Genomic DNA, 20,043 nt, shown 5'->3' with positions numbered 1-20,043 from the left:
CTGTACTCTTTCAGAAGATGCGTAATAGCGCCCCCCACCATATAACAGTGAAAAAATGGATTGCTGGAAATTTCCTTTTGGGAAAGAGTTAATAATATATATTTTTTAAAATGCACAGAGCAATAATGTATTAACTTTTATTATTTTTATAGTTTATATCTTAATTATGATAAATTATACACTATTTACCAATGAGATATTAGCAAATGTGATTAATGTATTGGTACGTTGTACCCCTCTAGCACCAATTCACTATCTAGTACTATGAGTCTATCTCTATTATTATCACTATATGATGAATAATTCCTAAGGCCTAAGCCAAGATTAGGCCTTATTTCAAATAGGACTTTTAAGTAGATTTTTATAAAAGTGCCTTAGATAAAAGCATTACTGGTGTGCATTTTGAGAGAAAACAATGGCACTGACAGATTTTAAGATATGTCAGTGCAAGTTGCTCAACAGCATTTTAGTCCAGGACTTGTCTGTCAAACCGGGGGGAAGTGTTTATTGTTTTGGTCTTGGTATGAATAAATTTAGTCAGAAATTTGTTTAGCATTTTAATTTCGCTGTTGGAGTGACCAGGCCTTAACCCTTTGAAAATAAACACAACTCCAGCCATTCATTTCATTTCTGGCTCCAACCCAAGGCCATTATCTCCTGATGAATATATTTGCCATGTTGTAATAAAGCAGCTTGTGACGGAACGATGCACTAATGAAGTGTTATTCCTCTTTTGGATCACTGATCACACACACAAACAAACTCACCATCAGGATTAGGGAAGAAGAATGGCCTGTCATCTTCCTCCTCATCCATCTTCATGTATTTATAGAAGCCAAACCTGTTAGAGAAAGAGATGGAGAGAGAAAGATCAAGTCCATGAAAGAGAGAAATACAGTTTTTAGTTTTAGAGAACTATATTTATTCATTTATTTTATGTTCAGTGCTCATCTGCGAGTCCATTTCATTTCAAGAAATCCAAATTAAAGTTAACATAAAAATAAAAACAACACCAACTTGCTTTCTTGATAAATATCCCTGCTGGTCTTATTATTTTTAAATAAAAAATAGTTCTCTTTATATTTCATTATAAAGTTTGTATTTCGGTATGAATTTTTAGCAAAATATGATACATTTCTTTGTAACTGAAATTACTTTCTGCTGATGTAACTGAGACCTTATGGCCCGGGAAAAATATTATATCACAGCCTAACATTCAATCAAATCCTGATCAAGTTATTTCCAGCTGGATATTTTGCTCCACTTGTAAATAAGTTCCACAACAAAAGCTAAATGGGTTGAGAATGTCCTATACTATATTATTCCCAATATACATTACATATACTCTATATAATTACTGCTGATCAGTCTTTGAATAGAATTAGCATTAATGTCATTACAATCTATACACAAGCTTACTTCTCCAGATAGATGGGTGACTCTCTGTAGAAGCACTTGTTTTCTCTCTCCATGTGTGTGAGGCGGGTGAAGTCATTGGGATAGACAAAAGAAAGATAAACCTGCGGACAAAACACCAGGCATGATACCCTGATAATTAACTTGAAATGTCACTAGCTCAGATCAGTGGCGTATGTCTGTGTTTGGAAGAGAACAGCATAATGTGAACGCTGCCTACCTTTTCTTCTTCTTAAATATCATGTGAAAGTAGTACGCAACAATAAACAACACTTTAATTATTCTGTATTTCTTGCTTAATTAAGCAAGTTGTATAGAGTTTTCATCTCTGGAATCAAAAACAGTTATTTTGGACTAATTTTGTGTGAAATGTCTTAACTCTTGGCATATTTAAATCACAAAATGAGTCAAGAAACAGACCTTTGATACTTCCTCCAGGTTCACTTATCGCAAATGGAAGGTCAAGTCAAGCACACTGCATTGTGAGATATAGTTCAGTCCACACAGTGTGCTTTGATTGAGCATAGCACTTTTTTTTTTTTTTTTGCAGATGCAAATGGTCAACCAGAGTACTAATTAAAAGTAAAAAAGTCAAATAAAAATGTCTACTCTCTCTCATATGAAGCATTGTGAAGTCTAATTAATTTTATTGAATCTTTTCATTCAATTAAATGAACTTATCCGAAACAAAACAAAACAAAACACACACACACACACACACACACACACACACACACACACACACACACACACACACACACACACACACACACACACACACACACACACACACACACACACACACACACACACACACACACTATATAAAAACAGTATAATCAGCATGTTGGGTATGCAATTCCAAACATCCCAAACACTGTGATCGGCTTTTATTGTATGTCTGCAATTACATTTCTCAGCCAAAAGAGGTCAGTAATCACACATGAAATTTGAGTACACTGCAGCATCAAGTCAATATGGTAACAGGTGCAAGTAAATTGTTAGGCCTTTTCTGCTATAATATTTGGCATGTGTGTGTTATACTCACAAACTGTAGGCCTTGATAGCGGGCAATAGGGAAGTCTTTGACCACATATGTTGGCGAGTAGAGACAGGAGGGCAATATATTTTCAAGATGAGCAGGGTCAATCATGGGGACTATGAAGAGTATTGTGAGAGAGGCAGTTAAATATTACCAGAGGGACATTATCAAATGAATTATTTATCATGCAGAATGCAATTACAAAACACAAAGAGTAGAAAGACAATTTCAGTGAACAAACTCAAGAGCAACAGAGATAGAGAGACAGAAGAATCAAATAAACTGAGTAGAAAGTGGATCTGAAGAGAAAGAGAGAGGCTCACTGTTGTAGAAGGTGTCGCGGGGGTCCGGTTGCAGCATATCGGCGCCGTGTTGGCTGTGGGTGCGGGTCTCTGCTGGGACGGGCCCGTGGCTGGCCAGAGTCTGAGGAATGTGATCCACATGGTTCATCTTCAAACTGCTCTCATCTTTCACAAAGAGGAAAAAGGAGAATGATAAATGGAGATGAAAAGCTATTGTTTATATAGGCACTATACAGAAAGACTGTTAAAGGCAGCATGGAACAAGAGTTTCTATTGACATAAAAGGAGGAGACCAGGACATATCTATAAACCAGAATATCATAGAGAATCAGGGTTGGGCTTTTTGACTTGGGCCAGTAAACAATTACTAAGAGCCCTGGCAACTGTTTAGCAACCCCCAGAAAACCCTATTGACTGTCTAATAATGCTTTAACAACCACCTAGAACACCTTAGAAAGCACCCATAATGCCCTAACAACCACCCAACATCGTAACAACCACCTAGAACACCTAAAAACCTAGCAACACCCTACTGCTTAGCAACCCCTAAAACAGTGCAAATGCCTAACAATGCCCTAGCAACAACCAAGAACACCCTAGCAACCATCTAACAACACCCTCACTGCATAGCCACCTCAGAAAACAATAAAAAGTGCATAACAATTCCATAGAAACAATACAGAACACACTAACAACCACTAACAGCAACTGCACTGCAACACCCTAGAAACCATCCAGATCACCCTGGCAAGTGCTTAATAGCAACACTATAATGTTTAGCAGCTCCCAATTATAAGGGTATCCCAATTACAATTAACTACTTTTCTAAAAACATAGCAAGTGCCTAAAAATGAACTGGAAACCACACAGAACACACCGAAAATCACCTAACACCCTAGCAACTGCATTGCCCATAACACCCTGGCAACTGCGTACACCGTTTGCTTAGCAATTCCCTGAAAAAAAAAATAATAATAATAGGTCTGACATGCCATAGCAACTACCCACAACACCCTAGCAACATTTTAACACCACCCTAGCAGCCACCCAGAACACCTTAATAACCACTTAGCAATGTCATTACAACCATTCAAAACACTGTAGTAACTACCAAACAACACCATGGAAACCACCTAACAATGCCCTAGCAACCCAGCCACCCACAACACTTTAAGATTCACTTAGAAATGTCCAGACAACCACCCAGAACACTATAGGAACTGCCTAACAATGCCTTAGCAACCACCCAGAACTCACAAGAACCCACCAAACAACCACCCAGAACCCCCTGGCAACAGTTTATTAACACATTATTGACCATGCAGAACACCTTAACAATTTGACAACTGCCTACCAATGCCCTAGCAACCACCCAGAACTCTCAAGAACACACCTAACAACCCCCTGGCAACTGCTTATCACCATCCAGAACACCCTAACAATCATGTAGTAAACACCTTGGCAATCAATCAGGATACCTTTGACAAATTTACCTATGCCAATATGCAGTCTGTTAAGCTCAATGATAATGCCTGGCTAATATGTGGGTCACTCCACATCAGAGACAACACAGCGTCCAGGTGACAAATGATGGAGCCACCCTTCAAAAGATGAAGACATAAATGAGACAGGCTTTGATGTGCGCTTGAAATGCAAGAGAGAGCAGAGGTGGCTGTTGTCACACACTCCGCTCTTTAATGTGTGTGAGATGAACACTGTGAAGTGCTTAAGCTCTGTGTTTCGTTCAAAGGGAGTTCGCATAAAGGTCAAAGAAACCAGCAGCTGAATCCAAACAAGAACCAAAGCGAAAAGGAACATACTCAAGTATTTAATATTACAAAACCACTAATGTAGTGAAACTTAAGGAACAAGAACTTTCCATTCCATTCAGGCCCTGGGCTATTTTAGAGCACCACAGCAGAACTAGGTGTTCAAAATATAAATTTCTCACACATGCAAATGAGGCATATAGCCAGCGGTGGCATGCTCTATTTTGCAGAATATTTTAGTTGCTCTTTTTCATACATCAAAAGGTCTCCTGGGTCTTACACCCTTTGGTTGTCAATCCCAATCCACCCCCATCAGACAAACTATGAATGAGTTTCTTCATTATGTTGCATAAAATAAGCCTTGTACAATGAACAATACAATCACAATTCTAAAGGGAACTCATTTCATAGTATTTGACACTTGATGCAAGAAAGCCCTTGTCAGGACTCGATGTTTCACACAAGGCATTCAAGCATAACTCTGACTCTTTTAGGAGAACTGATGGCTTTCACCAACCCTGTTGCCTAGAGACACATTTACCACAACCCTCGGCTTCCAACAGCGGTGTCTCTGAAGAACGAATTGTGCAAAAAGAAAAGAAACTGTGACATTAACCCTCTGGGGTCTAAGGGGTTTTTGGGGTCCTTGAGATGTTCTGACATGCCCTGACATTTGTGCTTTTTTCAGTTGCTTACATAAATTAAACATATTAATGGCAAAGGTGTAATTACACTCTATTTAGCACAAACAGGGCTACCATAATATGTGAGCAACATGCATGTACATGTTTGTATTTTTGAGAGAATAATGTTTATGCATGGTTATTGAAAAAACTAAAAACTAAAGTTTCTGAAATAAGGCCACAAAACACATACTAAATATGTGTCAATAAGACTTTTGACTAATGGATGTCGTTGCCTAGGGTTTTTTTCTTCAAAATGATGTGAAAATCATCCTGCCTAATCATTCACATAAAACAATACATTGCTTTAAATCTTGTAAAACACTTTTTGTATGGAAAGGCAATATGCGCAAGGGGCGTCAACAATCCAACACCATCATGCATATTTAGTGATTCACACTTGAGGAGACAATGGGGCCCGCATACTTAATGAGCCATTCATTCAGGTGTGTCACTGAGCCACAGGAAAGAATGCAAGAGCAATATATATATATATATATAAATTCTGCTTGCAAATTGTATAATATCCAAGGAAAACATGTCTAGTAATTGTGCAGTTAATTCTCATACTGCATTTTCAGTTTTGGAATATGTATCCTCTCCCCAAATTTGTCAATAATAAAACACAATAAAAATTAGTTAAAGAAAAGGCTTATATTTACCTTTTAAAATTTGTTTACATCTACCATGTAAATATATTTTTTATTAAAAAGGTTACAATTACAACAACAATTCAAGTGTAATCTTTCTTTGTAAAAACTAAAGTATATATTTTATCATACATATTTCAAAGTTAAGTATTCATTACTTTGAATATAGCCTACATTGACAAAACATACTATATTTAACATATTAGCAAAAATTGGCAAACAAAAGCTTATTTGAGGTGGCAGATATTTTACAGTAAAAATTAATAATCTATCCAAAACTAGTCAACGAAATGTTGTCTTTCATATGTCTGTAACATAGGTCTTTCGGTTTTATTGCCGCAAATAGGGCAAACTAGCATGAGAACACAATCAAAGCACAGATGGGAGAGGAAAGTCTTGCTGGTGATCTACTGAGAGTGCGCAAAAAAAACACAAAAAACACAGACGCAGCCGGATCATTTCCATTATGACCAACGCAAATTAGCATAGCAGAGCCGATAATCAAGTGCGGCTAATCTACTAACAACACAGGCACACGGTAAAATAACTTTTTCCTTTGTGTTTTCACGTAGACGACAACGTTGTCAAAACGATCCCCGTTCACACGCATCCGCAAAAATGACAAAAAAACGCTGTATTATTCATGCCAGGCCAGTAAGTGGTGATGTTACCTTGTAAAGAAAAACTACGCACATACAGACTGAACACGTTATACGCATGCGAATGACGTCACCGTTTTCACAAATAGCGTTTTTGTATCACTTTGAAACCCAATTTCAAAAGTTTAGTTTTCAGGCCCCCAGAGCGCAGTTGTAGTATAAATGAACGGCCAAAACGCACACAAATTGTTCGTTTTTAGTTAAAAATGGTCTTGTGTAAACGGCTACTAAATGAACACTAGTGGAGAAAATTCTCACTCTTCTTCCATGCACTCCTGGTTCTCTTCGGTTTCTCCCCCAAGCAGCAATTACCACAGCATGTCAAGCGCAAAATGGGTTTAGACATGCTTTTTGTTTGTGTTAAATAATGGTGCAAATACCAGTAAATTGACTACCGCAAACCGAAATCACGTCGCTTGATTTATTTAAAAACTCTCCTCACATAAATTTTGCGACCGAAAGGGAAACTCCTACAAACACATATGCAATAGGATCAGCAGCAAAAATAACTGTCCATGCTTTTTCATTGCTAATTTTTCATGATGCATTTTGACGGTAAATCCTGACGGTAGTTTTTTTAATGCCAAAAGAGGGTTTGTGCTGGCTCAAGCTGTTAGTAAATCTGGTCCATACAGTTTAAAACAAATGAATATGTTCCTTTTATGAAGTTTACTTAAGTAAAGTTCAAGTACATTTTTAAGTATCCTTTATGTAGTAATTATAGTAATATCAATGTTCTAGAAGTATACTTGTAAGGGCACTGTTTTAATACAACTCTGCTTCACGTGGCTGCATTAGCACCTCGGGTGTGCATTATTAAAACACAGATGGAGAAGATTGAGTCCATCAACATCCCCAAAGCTTCACAGTTGTTTCCTCTTCCTGGGTCGACATTTCATTCAGTAACGTTAGACAGTTTTGAACTTATATGCTGTTTGATATTTGATGATCGGGTTAATTTACATATGTGTAAACAATCTTCTATCACTTTTTTCTTCTGCTTCTTACCCTGTGTTTTGATCTGGAGTAATGTAATTTGAAGTAAATTCCTATGTACTCTACCAGTGGACTAGCCTACACAAAAATTCAGTTACTCAGAATTAGGAACATATCTGTTTTCTTCATAAATCAATATTTTCAAACAATGTAAGTCTATAAGCTAGCTGAAAAAAAGTTTTTAATAGGCAACTCAATCAAAAGAGTAAACAACTACAAACCAATTATACTTAAATACTTAATTATACTTTTAAGTATATCTCAATCAAGAGTTCAAGTATAGACCAAATATACTTACTATAGACTTTTCTGTCAGTACAAGTCAAGTATACTTAAGTGCAATTTTAAGCATATTTCGAGAAGTACATAAGAAATAGACTGAAAATATACTTTCCTATTTTTAGTTTAAAAGAAGTATACTAATAGCACACTTGAATAAACTTATTTTTCGTAAGGGTAGCTCAGATAACCTAGTCAAATATTAATATTATGAATAATTAGTCCTACTGAACTGGCCATTTGTTTCCCTGCCTTCGGCCCGAGGCACTAGGATAGGCACGTCCACATTTTGTCAGTTTAGATGCGTTCCTGGGTCAACATATTTTGTTGATCCTGGAACAACATTCCAGTCCAAAAAATACCACATAAAATACCCCTAAACCTAACCGTACTTATAATGTATCCCTAAAATCAGATGGTTGTGAGCCTAAACTTGACATAAACTGTAAACTTGTCCCTCAAATCTGATTGGTTGATTGGAATGTTGTTCCAGGATCAACAAAGATGCAGGATTCAGGAACATGTTCACTTGGTGAAATGCGCTAGGATAGGCTCCAGCATCCCTGAAATCCCACGTAGAACAAGCGATTTGAAGAATAGATGGACAGTTCATATGGAGTTCTCTGACTTTTGATAGTGGACCTTGGTATCTTGGCAAATCTGAGCAAAGTTTGAGAAAATGCTGAGATGTCTTCTGAAATTCAAAGGGAGTGATTATTTAGGTCTTTTTTTTATTTTATTTTTTTTGTAAGGAGAACCACCTAAAAAGCAGGATACTTCTGCAAAAGTCTCACTTTGCTGTCCAGTTAATCTTAATAGCTTTCTAGGAGAAACAATTGAAATATTAAGGAAATCTCATTTGTTATTCTTTTTTTCCAACTTGAATGTAAGATCTATGAGGCCAGAGTGTGTGTTTGGTGAACTGCTTGAAAACATACAAGCTCTGAAGACACTTCCAAAAGGCTATCCTTGAAGGTCAGCATGATCACCATGGCAACGGTACGGATGTTAGCGCTACATGCCTGATCTCCCTTTGTGAGCAGGATCCGACCGAGTCTTCATAACCTTGCTCTTTTTCCTGTGCCCTTTCTCTCTTTGTCACAACAGCTCTAAGCACATTTTCAATTTTGCTTCACCTCAGGGCACTGCAACCAAAAAGTGTTAAAAGCAAATTACATCTACTAAAGTCATCAATTTAGTGGTGAACTCAGTAGGACGCTATTAAAAGTCCTTCCGCTTACAACTTTAGGGCACGGAAAACAACTTTAAAGTGTAATGCGGCTAATACATCTAGTCGTTTTAAGCCCGATGGGACACACTGTACCTTCCCCTACACAAAGACCAGCGACTGGAAACAGCCTCGGGCAGAAGAAGTCACTGTCATCAATCTCACTGATACTGAAAAAGCCACTTTCTTCCTTCTCGACAACTCTCAGAGACACCGTATGTTTCATAATCAGTGAAACCTCTTGTGCACCTCAAAGAAACCCATCAAAGATTAAAGTTCAAACTGTCACACCATCAAATTACTCAAAGCATGACGGTGTGGCGGCAGTTCGGTGGCTAGTCAATGCTGGTTAGTTTTGAAATTGGTGGAGTTTGCAAGAGAGGGAGGGTTACCTGTGTACAAGGAGATGTAGGCGGAATCGATGACCTCATACTTGAGTCCTGGCAGGAAAGGGCGCCACTGTAATAAAGACAAAGAGGAACAGTTAGAGAGAAAGTACGTAGACTCAAGCCTAATATGGCACGGCCAACCGACCAGACTTAGACTGCATGATACATATCGCACACCAATATATTAACAAGATCTGACTGAAATCGGCAGTTTTATGGGAATCAAGGACATAGGTTTTCATCAGTCCACCAGGAAATAATGTTTTGTTTAGATACCGATATAAAACAAGTGCTTTTGTGGAAGAATCAGTTACAGGATTACAAGCTTATGAAGTTCATCTTTTGAAAGATACTCATGCCCATTTTGCATACTATCCGTTCTAAATAGTATTCGAAATTAGAATTAGTGTGTCCCAAATTGTAGCATGGTGAAATGAGTATTCCAATACCCGGATGGTCTACTTTTCCGGTTAGAATTCAAAGTGCAGTTCCAAGCAAACTGTAATAGCGTATACTGCCCACATTCGATTAGAACTACAAACATGGCTGTAACGAGGTTTAGATGTTATGGGAAGAAGGAGGCGGGAACCGGCGAACATTCAACAATATTTAATAACAAAATACACAAATACAATAATAAAAGTAAAAGCCAGCAGCCCCTCACGGACGACTGCTGGCGACACAAACAGAAACAAAACATGAACTAAAAATCAGGCCTGTCCTCTCTCGCTCTTCACTGTCGTCGCTCCTCCTTTATGCTTCCGCTCCTCCGTGAGAGATGCGAGACCGGTGCGTCGCGCACGTGTCGCTCATTATCAATCGCGCCACCGGCCTCGCGCCGTCCTCCCACGGCCCTCGACCTCGTCGTGCTCGCCACATACCCCCATCGCCCCTCGCAGGCCGGGGGGCACCCACGAGACTGCGCTTACTCCCCCTCCCCCCCTCCCCGGGGGGACCGATCACGGCGGCTGCGGTACCTGGGCTGGAGGTATGGATAGACGAGGTGAGGGAAAAGGAGACGGAAGCACGAGGAGCGACAGAGACGAGAGAGGGGAGAGAGGAAAAAAAAAAAAAAAAAAAAAAAAATCTTGATCCGGTTCCCGGACACACTGCCGCTCGGTCCTCAACCAGCTGAGAGTCACTCGCGGTGCCATGCGATGGTACTGGACATCCGTTGGGGAACAGCTCGACGCTCCTCCGCCTCCTGGCGGACGGCGATGGCTCCTCCGGTTGAGGGCAGCCGGCAGCGAGTCTCCCGTTCCCTGCTCCGCCCCCATCATGGCCGACGGCAACAGGCTCCGGCCCACGGCAAACGGGACTCCTCCGCTCCCTCTCGGACGGCAGCCACCCCTCCTCGACCCAGGAGCACGGCAGCGAGCTCGAGCTCCGTCCCCCCAGTTCTTCCATCGCTCCAGCACCATCGCCTCGGGCAGCAATCGGCGGCCATCGCTCCCTCGTGCTGCCCGACCTCCTCAGCACCGCGATCCCCCCCAGCAGCGAGGGCTCTCCGACAGCGTGTCCCTCCTTCTTCCCGGGATTCGGCACCAGTGTAACGAGGTTTAGATGTTATGGGAAGAAGGAGGCGGGAACCGGCGAACATTCAACAATATTTAATAACAAAATACACAAATACAATAATAAAAGTAAAAGCCAGCAGCCCCTCACGGACGACTGCTGGCGACACAAACAGAAACAAAACATGAACTAAAAATCAGGCCTGTCCTCTCTCGCTCTTCACTGTCGTCGCTCCTCCTTTATGCTTCCGCTCCTCCGTGAGAGATGCGAGACCGGTGCGTCGCGCACGTGTCGCTCATTATCAATCGCGCCACCGGCCTCGCGCCGTCCTCCCACGGCCCTCGACCTCGTCGTGCTCGCCACAATGGCGGATGTGCGAGTCCGTCGGTTAAGTAGAGAGGTTTAGATTAAGGGGTTTGAGTGATTAATAATCAGTATCTAACCTGACGAAAATATATTTATTCAATGTTATCCACATTATATTTCATCTACAACAGTATTGAGTATTGTGAACTTTTGTAAAAATACGCCCATCATTATGCAAATTGCCAACAAAATGAGGAGAGTCTCTGCATGAAATACCAACAACTAGCAGATCAACGCGCTGCTACATTTCTCTCCGAAACGGTAGGAAATTCAATTAAATGTGAAAGATTTTAATTGTGACAAGATGACTGACGGCAGTTTAAACAGTGAAAGGATGCAGGAAACCAAAGCGACAGAGCTATCCATTAAAGACGCTATAATATGTCCCAAAGCTCTTCTGCTACACACTCAAAAGTATGTACTTTTTCTTCACAAAAAGAGTACATACTTTAAGGGCATAGTATACTGTAAGTAGGCCAATTGGGATGTAAAATCAGGGTTTTGTAGGAGAAACCTGAGACAACGTGTTCCCATCAGAACAGTTACTTTTGTTGAATTGTCCTTTTTGTCTGAGCTTGTTTGTACAATTTTAATATCTTTCTCCTTTGGGGTGCTGCAAAATCAGCTATTTATCTTACCAGGCTTAGATTCCATGTGTGGTATGATTTGAAATCATACTATACTGAACTGTGCTCTACTAAAACTACAGGTAACGTTAATTGTCATGCTCAGAAACATTCGGCTTGGACCTTTTGTCCCGAGCTTGGACTCAGGGGGGCCGGAAAGCCATCACAAATTCGACCTAGAGGGAATCCACCATGAGTTTGGGTCTGTTGCATCAGTCAGAGAGTCCCTTCTTGTCTAAGTGGCTGATTTTTGGCCAGAAGAAGCTGCAAAGTTGACCTGACAGTGAAAAGTCTTTATGTTGGCAGTCAAAAGTCTGGTAACAAAAGACTAAAGAGAAACTGCAATAAGACATAAAGTTTCTAATGAAAGTATTGCACAAAGTGATGAAATCACCTCTAGACAAAGGACGTCTCTGTAAAATTATAACGTCAAGTTAAGGCCATCAAATCATCAAACCCTTTGGTGCCGGCATGTCAATGGCTAATCAAATTGTTGAAATGGTGTAGATAGGAAAAGTATTGGGAAATCTGCTGTTTATTCATCTACATTTCAAGCAAGGTCACCCTCACTAAACAGATTCACCTATCCAATCACAACACAACACACAGCAGGAAATGAGACACACACACATCAACAGTAGCTTCTTTAGCAGCACACTTACAAACCATCCGACAAGCTACAATTCTTTTAATGACGTTGTGCAATTACCATGTCACTTCTGCTTATGCTTGCTGTAATTAGGGGAGACAGGCCATTTTCCACAGCCACACACACACACACACACACACACACACACACACACACACACACACACACACACACACACACTCAAAACATTATTGAGGAACGACCAGTAAAGATGAATATTTCATATTTCTTTCCAAAATCTCTTTCGACAACAAGCACATTTTAAGCACATTTTACCCACAAATTCTCATTCTAATTTTCATTATTATTTAATAATTAACATTTTTATATCAATACAAATTAAAATATGCTCAATAAATAGTACCATCACATATAAATATATACAAACTAAATTTCAATAATAAGCACACATTAAAGGCACAATATGTAGTCTTTCGCCGCTAGAGGTCGCCTGTTCAAGACAAAGGCGCTTCCGCTTTAGGTCAAGCGTATGTGGGGAAACTCAGCCCTGTTTTATCATTTACATTTGTCTGTTTTTAAAAAAATTATGTTATATTGTTACTCTGTGCGTTTGCTCGGCGGCTGCTATGAGACACTTGTTGCACACTGCAGTGAGCTAGATCAATATTAGAATATGTAAGGGTTAATGCCCGACGAGGTGTCCATTGTCAGGTATTAATGGACGACGGCGAGGCGTGAACCGTCCGACGCGCAGCGGAGGTGTCCATTGTCATTAATACCTGACAATGGACACCTCGTCGGGCATTAACCCGCTTATACCATGGTCACTTGCCAAATAACACATTTTTAAAACATTAGTTATATTTTAATTAGTTTTACAATCGAAATCTAAAGTTTTTACAAACAATAACTTGGTTTCCCTGGTTACGCCTGACGGTTTATTTAGCAACTGGAGATATTTATAGTCTGCTCGATTTATAGTCCGTATAGATACTTTGACTGTCTGTTGCTATGGTTACTCACAGCTGATGTAGCCAGCGCATTTATTTATTAATTTCGAACGGTAAACAGTCAGTTTCACCAGAACTCCTTTACTAGGTGTCCTATATCACTTTTTAAAGGAGAACTTCGGTCAATTTTAACATTGAGCTCATTTTTTTGTACATTTGGAGTGCTGTCAATACAGAGAACAACGACAAAAATCGGTGTTGCCTACACCGAGTTATTCTATTTTTAAAATTTGCACCCTGTTGACTTCAATGGGGCAAGTACTAAACCTGCTTTTAGCCTCTTAACATCCTTGATGTTAAGATTTAAGCCAGCGCAAATACCTGTGTTTACATCCTGTTTTCGGTTGAAGTCCAAAGTAGTCGATTGCCGAGTTCACGCGCATAGGTTTAGTTAACTATGATCACGCGCGTGAACTCGGCAATCGATTACTTTGGACTTCAACCGAAAACAGGATGTAAATACAGGTATGTGCGCTGGCTTAAATAACATCATTTTTATACATATCTTTCACATCTACTGCAGTCAGATTCACTCGTGTTCACTCAGAAGGAATCACTCACACTTTCTGTGCACTTGTAATGACACATCAAGGATGTTAAGAGGCTAAAAGCAGGTTTAGTACTTGCCCCATTGAAGTCAACAGGGTGCAAATTTTAAAAATAGAATAACTTGGTGTAGGCAACACCGATTTTTGTCGTTGTTCTCTGTATTGACAGCACTCCAAATGTACAAAAAAATGAGCTCAATGTTAAAATTGACCGGAGTTCTCCTTTAATGGACACCCTTCAGCCAATCAGAATCGAGTATTCACCCAGAACATGGTATAACTTAAAATAATATAATTTCTTTCTTATCTTGACCCGGAAAATACTCGACTGGTTTTGTGAAATTCACACAAGCATTAAATTAGAAACTAGTCTAGAATAAAAGCATATAAAATATTAAGTCTAGAATTAAAAAAAAATAATTATATACAAAGTTTGGGAGGAACACGTTCAAATGATCTATCCAATCATCACGTCATTCCCACCAGCAGTCAGAAATAAGTAATCAACATGTCTAGCCAATCAGAATGAGTGGAGGCATATATACGCTGTCGACCCACCTGTTCCTCCACAGATTTCAGCATCCCTCCACCGTCTCCTCACACTCGCCTGGTCTCTTTCCTAACCAGAAATACGGAGGGAGTACTCTGTGTTCGGCCAAAACACTGAGCTCGGATCCCTCTCCTCAGACAGCACGCCAAATACACATAGTACTTTACTCTATCGGATTATTTGTAAGTGTGAACTTGTGAAATAAAGATTAGAAGCACTCCAAGAGAGATTGAAACGGCACCCACTAATATCACTTGAAAGTATAATAAAACCCATGGGCAGTTATAAGCCTCTTCTTTGTGATAAATGTAGGTGTCTGGGTTTGTGGACACTATAATCATTTCAGCTTTTAGAAAAGACAGAAAGACAGAGTGCATGAGAAAAATATGTGTTGTGGCTGAGAAAACAAAAAGGCTTTGTGCTTGTGTGCATGTGCGTGTGTGTGTGTGTGTCAGGTTTTGACCAAATGCCCTAACAATGATAGTTAAACTTGAAATAACCTACAATTTAAGAACATCCCAGATCCCCGGGAGGATAATACCTTAATAAAGGGACTAAATAATGTGTTCCTGTTTCAGCAGTAGGGCTCTATAGTAATTATGATGAGCTCAAATTAATAACAATAGAAGTCTGTGTTATGTGTCCATTGAACTAAAAAAATGTGTGTGTTTTGAATTAGCCATTCTGTCTTCACGGTCTCATGTGTCTGTTGACATTTCTTCGGTGTAACCGAGGTCTGATTCACTGGCCTGAAACCTTCAGTGTGAAAAGACAAAAATCAATACAAGGGGGAAAACAACAAAATGTAACAATAAAGCTGGAAAAGTACAAGTGTGGCTGACAGAATTTTATTAGGCTCAGTGCCTGAAAAATGCACACAGTCACGTAAAATAGTTTCTCTTATCAAGAGTTCTGGCCAAGTTGAATTCCCGGGACTGGCAATTTATATTGAAAAAATGCTTTTTTTTTTTTAACAATCTTAATATTAACAGCTCTGTTTGGTTTATTCAATGCATGTTCTCCAGCAACAACTGCTGTATGAGATTATATACAGTGCATTTACAATATACACAGAAAATTGACATTTTTTTTCTCCATTTGAAAAAATATTTACATGTAAAGAATATAATATCAAGTATCACCACCATAACCTCAATTGACATTGGGAGACCACCATAGGGTAACCACCTAATATTTGTTGTCAACAAATATGTTTTCAATGGCAGATTATGTGCAACAGTCTTGTTACTAAAAATATTTCTATACATTTTAAAGAAACAATTTCAACCCTGTCACAGTATGTTTGGTATTTATAAACATATAAGTTTTCTAGGCCACATTCACACTGTAAAGTTTCATGAGTGGCAACACAAAAAGAGTTAAAGCTTGTACCACTTTCCCAGTGGTTTTCTTGCACCGTGCACAAGAGAGACTCATCCCTGATGTGCTTTCAACACACACTGCACAGAATTTTTGTAAATGCGGTCGTCACTGTACGTGCATTAATCAGGAGTTCATTCGGTTGCAGAACGCGGTTCTCACTCCTGTAAAAACGACTGAACTGTGTGTGTACCAGTCACGATCACTACATTTCCCATCCTCCTCCCTGGCTCTCACCTGCATCCTCGTCCTCTGTTCATTGTCAGCTGTATCTTGTTAGTTTCCATTGTCACTGTCATTGAGTTAATTCGCCCCAGCTGTGTCTTGTTTCCCTGATCTGTTCTCTGTGTATTTAGTTCTCCCAGTTCCTTGTCTTGTATCATTTACATTTACTTTAAGGTATTGTTGATGTGTGGTTATGTTTACTGGTCTAATTTCTGAATTAAAGTCTCCTATTGAATCTCCTTCGTCATGCGCTATATCTTAACAGCCTAAGCCATAACAGTCCAGAAGAGGATTTAGCATTAAAATATGAGCTGACAACTGAATTTAACTGCATGTGTACACGGCCTTAAAAAAAACTGAGTGCTGTAATTCTGCAAGTATCTCTCTGATTTGGTTTGCCGTGTAACAAATCACACAATGCAATTACAAAAGTATTAGTAATCAATGATATTTCTCTTTTGAAAGCTGTTTTGTGTCAACCTTGTTTCATTTGCATATTCATAGAACCGCGTATAATAATAAATAAAGGTGAGCGTATGCAAGGGTGTAGAGTTACATTCAAGCTATTTTAAGTCCTGAATTTTTTTTTTTCAACTTCATTTTGGTGATCAAAGATGAGTTTTAAGAGATACAATTATTGACTACAGGGGGACCTTAAAAAGCTCATGGAGCGGCTCAACTCAAGATATTGTCGTAATATCTTTTCTTGGAAGCTCCACCACCATCATCTCAAGTCTAGAGCAGACGGTCAAAGACAGGAAATACATTCTGAAAATTTAATTTGGAGGCCCTTTTTGTATTTGCTCAATGCTTTTAGTGAAATGAGGAGCAGCCAGCTGCAGCTAAATCAAACATAAAGTAGTTTCGAGCGCTCTCTCCATTTCTCTCTCTCCCACAGAGCGTGTGCTACGGACTGATGCTTGCTGATGGCTTCACACAGGGGGGCCGTAATTGTTATTTTTGGCATTTGGTATAATAATGTGATGACGTTAATTTATTGTACCATGTTTTTTCTGCTCTTTTCTAAAACAACAGAAGGCTTTGCACATCTTTTTATGGATTGTTTATGTTTCCCCCACATACTTACAGCATTGTGTATATCATTAACATGGATAGATAGCTTTTTTACATTTTTGTACTCAGTGATACCAGTATTTGTAGCATTGTATTGTGGGAAACAGTACACAGTGCAGTTGTATACATTTTAACAAATATAGCAGACCAAGTATTCAATTCATAATTCTTGATTCCCAAAATGTAAAGTCAGTTATATTGTTTAATGTATAAAAACCTAATATTTCCGTGGTTGAAAAATATTAAGTGTGATATTTTTATTTATTTATATACAGGCTGTCACATGCCTGTCCTGTCTTGTGCTGCACATGGGTGTTTTGTTATTTTGGGCCATGTGCTCGTGTCTATTGTCTAGCCCCTCCCATCTTGTTATCTGATTATTGGTTAATTTGTCCCACCTGTCTGTCTCGTTACCCTCCTTTGTTTGTTCCCCTATTTAGCCTCCTTGTGTTTGTAGTCTTGTGCTAGTTTGTTGTCCTAGTTGCTTGTTCCTGGTGTTTCCTTCCCGTTTTGCAATCTGAGTTTTTGAGTTTGTACCTTGTCTGCCGTTTAATAAATTCCTCTGCATTTGAATCATCGTCTCACATTCATCCATTCCGTGACAGAACGAACCAGCCTGATAATGTGGATTCAGCGGAGTGAAATTTTCTCTGGAGAGGATAAGGAATCTTCAATTTCCTTGTTCGAATATTTCGCCAGGTGCGCTCAAAGGACGCTGGAGGAGGAGGGGACCATGGTAGACGGCGGTCAGCAGAAAGGCAAGCCTTCACCGCTGGTCCCGAAACAGAGGAGAGGAAGGAAGAACCCCTCCGTGACTGTTCCGGTGGTCCCGGTCCCGGTGGTCCCGAGTCCAGTGGTCCCTGTTCCGGTGGTCCCAGTTCCGGTGACCCCGAAATGGAGGAGGAGAAGGAAGACTTCCTCCATGCCTGTTCCGGTGGTCCCGAGTCCGGTGGTCCCGAGTCCGGTGGTCCCAGTTCCGGTGGTCCCAGTCTCGGAGGTCCCCGTGCAGTCTGAGGTAGACAGAGCAGCTGAGACTCTGTTGAATTACTTAAAAGACTATACAAGATCCTAGAGTTTCCCAGAACTGTTCACGTCACGTCTGCCGAGCCTGTGTCTCCGGACAGGATGGCCGCCGCTGAGCCTGTGTCTTCGGACAAGATGGCCGCTGCCGAGCCGGATCCAGTGTCTGCGGACAAGATGGTTGCCGCCGAGCCTGTTCACGTCACGTCTGGTGCCAGTTCCAGTGCCCGAGCCGGTGGTGCCAGTGCCTGAGCCCGAGCCGGTGGTGCCAGTTCCAGTGCCCGAGCCGGTGGTGCCAGTTCCAGTGCCCGAGCCGGTGGTGCCAGTTCCAGTGCCCGAGCCGGTGGTGCCAGTTCCAGTGCCCGAGCCGGTGGTGTCAGTTCCAGTGCCCGAGCCGGTGGTGTCAGTTCCAGTGCCCGAGCCGGTGGTGCCAGTTCCAGTGCCCGAGCCGGTGGTATCTGTTCCTGAGCCGGTGGTGTCTGTTCCTGGGCCGCTGGTGTCTGTTCCTGAGCCGGTGGTGTCTGTTCCTGAGCCGGTGGTATCTGTTCCTGAACAGGTGGTGTCTGAGCCGGTGGTGTCTGTTCCTGGGCCGCTGATATCTGTCTGCTCCACCCTGGCCGCCCGATGGACTGTCTGCTCCACCCTGGACTCCCGAACTTTGTGTGCCTCCCTGGCCTTCTGAACTGTCCATTCCCCTTTTCCCGCCCTGGTCTGTCCCTCCCGTCCCGCCCTGGTCTTATGGAGCGTCTGGTAGCCGCTCCGTAGGGAGGGGGTAATGTCACATGCCTGTCCTGTCTTGTGCTGCACATGGGTGTTTTGTTATTTTGGGCCATGTGCTCGTGTCTATTGTCTAGCCCCTCCCATCTTGTTATCTGATTATTGGTTAATTTTTCCCACCTGTCTGTCTCGTTACCCTCCTTTGTTTGTTCCCCTATTTAGCCTCCTTGTGTTTGTAGTCTTGTGCTGGTTTGTTGTCCTAGTTGCTTGTTCCTGGTGTTTCCTTCCCGTTTTGCAATCTGAGTTTTTGAGTTTGTACCTTGTCTGCCGTTTAATAAATTCCTCTGCATTTGAATCCTCGTCTCACATTCATCCATTCCGTGACACAGGCCTCCCGAACTTTGTACATAAAACATTATATATTGTTGTTTCATAGGTATGGGTTCCTGCTGTATCAGTAGCCAATGAGCATGCTGCTCAACATTCAAATACTTGCCTATAGATGAATATCAGATGATGTCACCAACGTCTCCTCACTGACGTCACTCACTTCTAAAACTTGTCTGCCGCCATCTTGAGTACCTGATTCACGTCAGTCGCAAAGGAGCTAGCTATGCCTTCAATATGTTGTGTGGTGGGGTGCAACAACAAAAAAGGAGACCCCAAAATATCCTTTTACAGGCTACCTCAGGACGAAAAAAGACGCCGTAATTTGCGGGTGGGACATGTCCCCACCACTTTTGAAACATCTCGCGGCACGAATGTACCAATACAAATAAACAAAACATCTCCAGTTAACTAGCAGAGCATTCATTTTGTTCATTTGTTAAATAAGAGGCGATCTAGTGCTGAAATGTGTTGTTTCTGAAATCAAGTGATCAAAGTGCTCATTGCCACTGCGATCAGTGGTGCGGATACTGTGTTTGTTTGTGGCTCGCGCACAGTCTTCACTCGGACACGCGTTTCAATGTGGAGAGACTCTCTATTCG

General features: G+C 40.8%; 1 protein-coding gene across 1 annotated transcript in view; it reads right to left on the bottom strand.

Annotated features, from left to right (window-relative positions):
- Positions 1–20,043, bottom strand: part of b4galnt4a (beta-1,4-N-acetyl-galactosaminyl transferase 4a) — a gene marked incomplete at its 5' end in the record, with an annotated part of 208,665 nt that overhangs the window by 15,679 nt on the left and 172,943 nt on the right. Inside the window, 5 exons of the mRNA XM_081355789.1 lie at positions 768–841; positions 1,420–1,520; positions 2,465–2,574; positions 2,782–2,925; positions 9,417–9,483. Of these exons, the coding sequence (XP_081211915.1) occupies positions 768–841; positions 1,420–1,520; positions 2,465–2,574; positions 2,782–2,925; positions 9,417–9,483 (496 nt within the window). The remainder of the gene's footprint in view (positions 1–767; positions 842–1,419; positions 1,521–2,464; positions 2,575–2,781; positions 2,926–9,416; positions 9,484–20,043) is intronic.

The sequence above is a fragment of the Scardinius erythrophthalmus genome, assembly GCF_964197995.2.
Source record: "Scardinius erythrophthalmus genome assembly, chromosome: 24".
NCBI lineage: Eukaryota > Metazoa > Chordata > Actinopteri > Cypriniformes > Leuciscidae > Scardinius > Scardinius erythrophthalmus.
Note: the sequence above shows the minus strand (reverse complement) of the source record. Positions and strands in the feature narration are given on the sequence as shown.